The sequence below is a fragment of the Chenopodium quinoa genome, unplaced genomic scaffold (assembly GCF_001683475.1).
Source record: "Chenopodium quinoa cultivar QQ74 unplaced genomic scaffold, ASM168347v1, whole genome shotgun sequence".
NCBI classification, from domain to species: domain Eukaryota; kingdom Viridiplantae; phylum Streptophyta; class Magnoliopsida; order Caryophyllales; family Amaranthaceae; genus Chenopodium; species Chenopodium quinoa.
The window spans coordinates 2,823,593-2,829,821 of record NW_018743212.1 but is presented as its reverse complement, the minus strand read 5'-3'; the positions used below and the strand labels follow the sequence as shown (position 1 = coordinate 2,829,821).

Sequence of the window (6,229 nt, the reverse complement as noted above, 5' to 3'; positions counted from 1 at the left end):
TGCCCACATGTCCCAAAACCTCCCCCCTTCTCTTTATCCCACAGCTTCCTGTTACATTCTCAATTTAATTATTATTTTTGTGACACTTAATAGTAATAAGTAACATTATTATACAATATAACAGAATTATTCTTTATAATAATTTAAACAATAATATTATCAAAAAATTAAAATTCCCAGTAATAAGTATAATAATTGTAGTATCATTATTATCCCCTTCCCCACAATCTATTATCATATTATATAATATTATATTTTATCATATAGTATTGTATTATAAATATATGTATATTTTGTAAAAATTTCATATTTAAAAAGAACCAACCAGGAAGCAGCATATACAACCCAACTAAACTATAGAGGAGAGAGAAATTAAAGAGAGTATTATTATACACAAACCATTCATATATATACAGAGAGAGGGGTCAAGAAAAAGGGAGGAAATAAACTAAGCTAAGCAAAAAACATTATAAATATTTATTAACCAACCATCAAAGTTATTAGAGAAGAAGAAAAAAAAAATAATAGGGGGAAGAAAAATTAGAGAGAAATTGAAATAGAGAGAAAAAATGGAAGTTGGTCTGAAAATGGAGGAGACAGAGCTGAGCCTTGGACTAGGACTCGGGTTCGGGGTTCGAGGCGGTGGCGGTGGCGGAGGCGAAAAAGGTGAAGCTGGTGTGAAGAGTGGTGTTGGAAGTAAAAGAGGATTTTCTGAGACAGTTGAGTTGAAACTGAACAATAGTTCTGAATCAAAAGAACAGACTGCAACATCATCTCCCTCGGATCTGATGAAAAATGATAAAGCTGCTGCTTCTGATTCTGCTGCTAAGGAGATTTCCTCTAAGGTTAATGTTGATCCTGTCAAGCCTCCTGCCAAGTAAGTTTTTTGTTATTTCATTAATCATTTTTGTATGTATTACCTTCGTTAATTTTTAGTTGCATTTAAAAAAAAAAAAAATTGTCTAACAAATAATACCCTTTGTTACAACTAAAAATTAATGGATGCAGTAATTATTTTCGTTTGAGGTGTTTTTTTTTTTTTTTTTTTTAATAATTCTTCATAAACATAATGATTTGTGGGTTATATAATGAAAATTAGTTAGCTAGCTAGTTAGGTTTCCATGATTAATTTGGTGCAAAAAAAAAAAAAAAAAAAGGTTATTTTGCTTATATAATAAGTTGATCAAGAGTAGTAAGATATACATATATATGATGATTATTTTCTTGTTACGGTAACTTAGACGATATGGTGATATTTTTCTACTCCAATTGACGATGTATGTATTTTTTACAACCAATCGATATTTTTGTTATAAAAAATAGGGATGCTCGACCATGTGGTGTTATTGTAACGAAAAACAAAACTTAAATAATGATCTATATCGGTGAGATCGATATGAATTTGATTGCATGCATCGTCGCATCGAATCTTGAACAATTGATTGAGATATTTGCAAATACTTCGAACAAGTATATACTAGTAAATCAATTAACAAATCAATGTTAAAGCAAGAAAAAAGAATGAATAAATTAGTATAGAGTATGGACAGTTTTGCAATAATAGTTTGCACAAATTGAAGGTCTAGGGAAGAAGCAAAAGTTCCGCCAAAAGGGCCGTTTGGTGCTGCATATAATATATTATTTCTTTATATTATATTTTTTGTGTAACATCTTTGTTGATGATAAAAGTAGAATTCTAAATTAAAATGTTTTATTAGTCTAAAAAATTACTCCGAATTTTTTTCATCTATATGTACATCAAAGTTGGGGATAAAGCTAAGGTAACTTATTAATTATGGTAAATTTCATGAATTTTAAAGACAAAAAAGAACTCATAATCAGTATCATATGCATGATTTAGCTCTTAATTACTTATGAAACACATAATATGAATACACACAAAATTTGATTAGGAAATCAAATACTTGCATAACATAATATAGCATAGATCAGATTTAATAAACTTGTATACAGTTTGTTTCTGTAAAGGCGAAATATAATAACTTAACATGTATGTATTGTTACGTTAATAATGTAGGACACAAGTTGTGGGTTGGCCACCAGTGCGAGCTTACAGAAAGAACATGCTGGCTGTCCAAAAGAGCACCGGTGGAACGGATTCCGAGACAGAGAAGCCAATGAATGGCGGTGGTGGAGCCCTTGTGAAGGTGAGCATGGATGGTGCACCTTACCTACGTAAGGTGGACTTGAAAATGTACAAGAGTTACCAAGAGCTTTCTGATGCTTTGGGCAAGATGTTCAGCTCTTTCACCATAGGTATATTCTACTCGCATATACTTTATTATCCATTTATAACATAAAATACGAGTTACATTCAAAGATATATGCATACTTTATGTTCATTGGTTGCATAAAAAATTACTCGTAATATATTACTTATTTCAACATGGATAATTTACTTGTTTTGTGATTGTGTCTAGGCAATTATGGTGCTCAAGGGATGATCGATTTCATGAATGAGAGCAAGCTGATGGATCTCCTTAATGATTCCGATTACGTACCAACCTATGAAGACAAGGATGGAGATTGGATGCTTGTTGGTGATGTCCCATGGGAGTAAGTTCATTCCCCATCATGCATAATCCTTTATTGAAAATATTAGTAATTGTTACTTGATTATCATTAAGTAACATTATATTCATGTTGTGATCAATATATATTGATTATCTTATAATTGTGTATAAATTTTATTTTACCAGGATGTTTGTGGATTCATGCAAACGACTTCGTATCATGAAAGGAAAGGAAGCTGCTGGACTTGGTTAGTGATAATTCTTTCTACTATCAATAATCAATTAATTGCTCAACTGGAAATCATTCACATATATTATATGAATGAAAATATAATTGATAAGGATGAACGTAGTCCATTAATATCGAAGTTATCATGTTATCACTTTGCATGCATAATTGAGCTATTTATAATTGAGTTATTTATTATTAAATAAATAATCAAACACTTGAATAATGCAATTGCCTTCAAAAACACTATAACCCCCCTTAGAATTTAGTCTTCATATTACAAGCTTAAATCATACAAAGTACTTTGCATTGATATGAAATCGAATGAAATTATCCCCTACTTCAAATATGTGGTTAATTTAAGTCGAGTCAGATTCTTGAATCGTCCGACATTGAAATGAAACCAACCGGTAGGAGCCTAATAAAACACCACCCACCCTCTCACAAACACTTATTTGGGCCTAAAAATATATGAGGGTCCAATCAAAATTTATGATAAACATCATGCATGGCATGAATTCACCTAGTACAATTCTCATTACTTCTACATACATTACTATCCCAAGTCTCCTTTACAAGTCTTGTTGGTCGGATTTCTTTAGCCAACTAAGCTAGTTGATACTATACATGAATTTTCTTGATTAATCTTGTTGATCGAGTATAACCTAACGAGTTGATATTGTACGTTGTCAGCTCCAAGAGCCATGGAGAAGTGCAAGAACAGGAGCTAAACTAGAAAATGGTACATCAGCCTGCTCCTTTGATCTTAAGGCCAGCACCAAAAGTCAGTTTAAAGAGGGTACCGAGCCTAACAGATGGATTGAGCAGGGTGAATTTGTAATTTCATGTGTACTTGTTTTCACCCCCTTTTTTTAAAATTTTTTTTGGATTTCTTGTATTATGATTTGATATAGATTTATCATATTACTACTTTTAAAAGTCTGTGAGTTGTATGGTGCTGAAATTTATGACTAGACATAGAAACAGTAACTAAATTGTGTCCACAAGTAAGACTATGTTTGGCCCAATATGTTTATGTTTATGTTTATGTTTTTTTTATTGTATTAATTATATTTTGTTTGGCTTTAAAAATACAATAATTGTAGTTTAAGTCATGCTGCTTGTGATAGCAATCAATGGGGTTGATAACAATATTCCTTTTGTTCTCTTGATATAAATAAATACTGTTAGTATGACAATTAATTTAATTTTGTTTATTACTCGTATTTCATATGTACTTCATATCATCTATCGTGATTATTAATATTATTATGACTCAGTTTCCTCCCTTCGTTTCTAAATGTTATCTAACTGAGACTTTATCTGTGAGACAATCACCGTTAGAATAGCAACAATATTGCGAGATGTACGTGATTAGTTCCTTGGCCTCGCTCTTTTTCATTGGATTCTTTGAACCAAACAATGCCCTTATAATAAGGTGATTTATTAAAATAGTTGTCTGTATCAATAAATAATAGAAAAGTGGGGACTGAAATAATGTGCATGTTCCATGAGTTGGCTAAGGAAGGGAGCAAGATCATGTGGATGTTGATGGGGAGGTTGGCATTTATATATCTTTGCCTATCTGTTTAGGCCGCTCTATATATATTCTTCAATTATGATGTAGATTGGTGCTTTCAATGTTAATAATTTATCCTAATTATACTTTTTTTTTTTCTCACTATATATCTATTTTTCTCATTTAAAAGAAAAAAAAAAAAAAAGTATACTATTATATGAAGAATAGTTTTACTACATATCAAAATTGGTACGATTAAGGAGAATTATGCCGTTATTTTTTGGGTAGTAAAGACTAAAGAGGGGGGACCAATGAAAAAAAAAACTGAAGCTAAACAGTTACAAAGATTGAAGCTACGTACGTTATCTTAAAGAAAGTATATGATATTTTATGTTTGGTCTGTCGTGGGATTGGGATAGAAATAATAAAATAATACGCGCTGCTAATTGAAAAGAAAAGAAAACTTGTAGGTTGTGTTCGATAATATCTTTTAGTGGTGTTTCGACTTGATAGTTCCAAACATTAACGTATGCTCGTATAGCAAAGTTGCCGGTAGTATTAGTTTTAGCTTATAATTAACATTTGAGATAGCTTGCTCCAAATAAACTTGATGGTCAATGTGAGATAGAGCCTCTACAAACTAAGAAATTTAAATTCCTTCATCTAGCAAAATCTCTTGCATTGGTTTCTTGAAATAAATGTTTAATTATTAAAGGTGATAATCTTTGTGTTATCAACTCTGTCAAACGGATTTCACAAGATTTATTGATCAATTTAACTTGAAGGTGACAATTTTTGTGTCATCAACTTTGTCGAACACTACACGAGATTAATTCGTCAATCAACAGCATAATTGGAAATCCGAAGTTATGAACTACAAGTAGTGGTCTTTTTTTTTCTTTTTTCTTTTTTTTTTTTATGTTGTTTGGGTTTTCCTCTAATAATTACAATTTTTTTTCATCATTTGCGACAATGAGTTAGGTCGGTTATTTTTAAGAGCTTAACCAACCTAGCATTCTTTCATCGTAAACAAACAAATTTTATTCTGAGTTCCACCACTATATATATGTCAATGTCACAAAAAACAATTACTGCCAAGGACTAAAAATCATGTAGAGGTATCCTAGCAAATAACGCAAGATGTTTTTCACCGTTAATAGTGAAAGCTTATACATCACTTTAAGTTGTTGGCATGAAGTATTGCAAATTTGCAATCAATAAGAAATTCTGAAAACATTCAATACGTTTTAAAGATTTTAGCAGTACTCTTAGAAGTATTATAGAGGTTTCTTCCCTTGGATATAATTAACTTTGAATTTTGTATAGTACTTGTATATATTTAGTAACCTTAAGCATTAAAAAAACTCCAACAAACCGACTTTCGGACACATTACTTCCATGTTCATAGATCCATCTTTGGATGGAAGTTGAACTTTCACTCAAATGGTTTTCAAAGGTACATTTAATTGGCCAGACATTGAGGCAAAATTGTGTTCACAGCTTTAGATCTAGTCTTTATGACAAATTGACTCTTACTCGATATTCAAATGCATAACATTAATTATAACTTAAACTGATAGAATACAAAACCAATTCTAAGGGTTCAACCATCATTTTAAGCATGAAGTTGTTTTGGCTATTTGATACGTATATAATATCAAGAATTGACGTAATAATAAGAGTAACTGAATATGAGTCAATCATATCAAAACCAAATCGAATGACTCAATAACCAAACACCTCCCAAATCAAACCAAATCTAAACAGCCTAGTTGATCACATCTACCAATTCACGGGATCATAAAAGGGTAAAATATTAACAATTTTATCGACTAGAGAGACGGTTTCCAAAAGCCCTACAAGAGCTTTTAAGACAAAATGGCAAGGAGTTGATAGAGTAGTAATGGAGTAGGGACAATAGCCTAGATTAGAATGCATAAGTAATCA

At 31.2% G+C, this 6,229-nt stretch overlaps 1 protein-coding gene across 1 annotated transcript; it reads left to right on the top strand.

The window, feature by feature from the left end:
• Window positions 1–305: 305 nt before the first annotated feature.
• LOC110734416 (auxin-responsive protein IAA14-like) lies at window positions 306–3,917 on the top strand. The gene is made up of 5 exons (XM_021914565.1): window positions 306–877; window positions 2,039–2,277; window positions 2,442–2,577; window positions 2,721–2,782; window positions 3,457–3,917. Exons 1-5 carry the CDS (start codon window positions 570–572, stop codon window positions 3,492–3,494), a joined length of 783 nt encoding a protein of 260 aa, XP_021770257.1. The 5' UTR covers window positions 306–569; the 3' UTR covers window positions 3,495–3,917.
• Window positions 3,918–6,229: the final 2,312 nt, after the last annotated feature.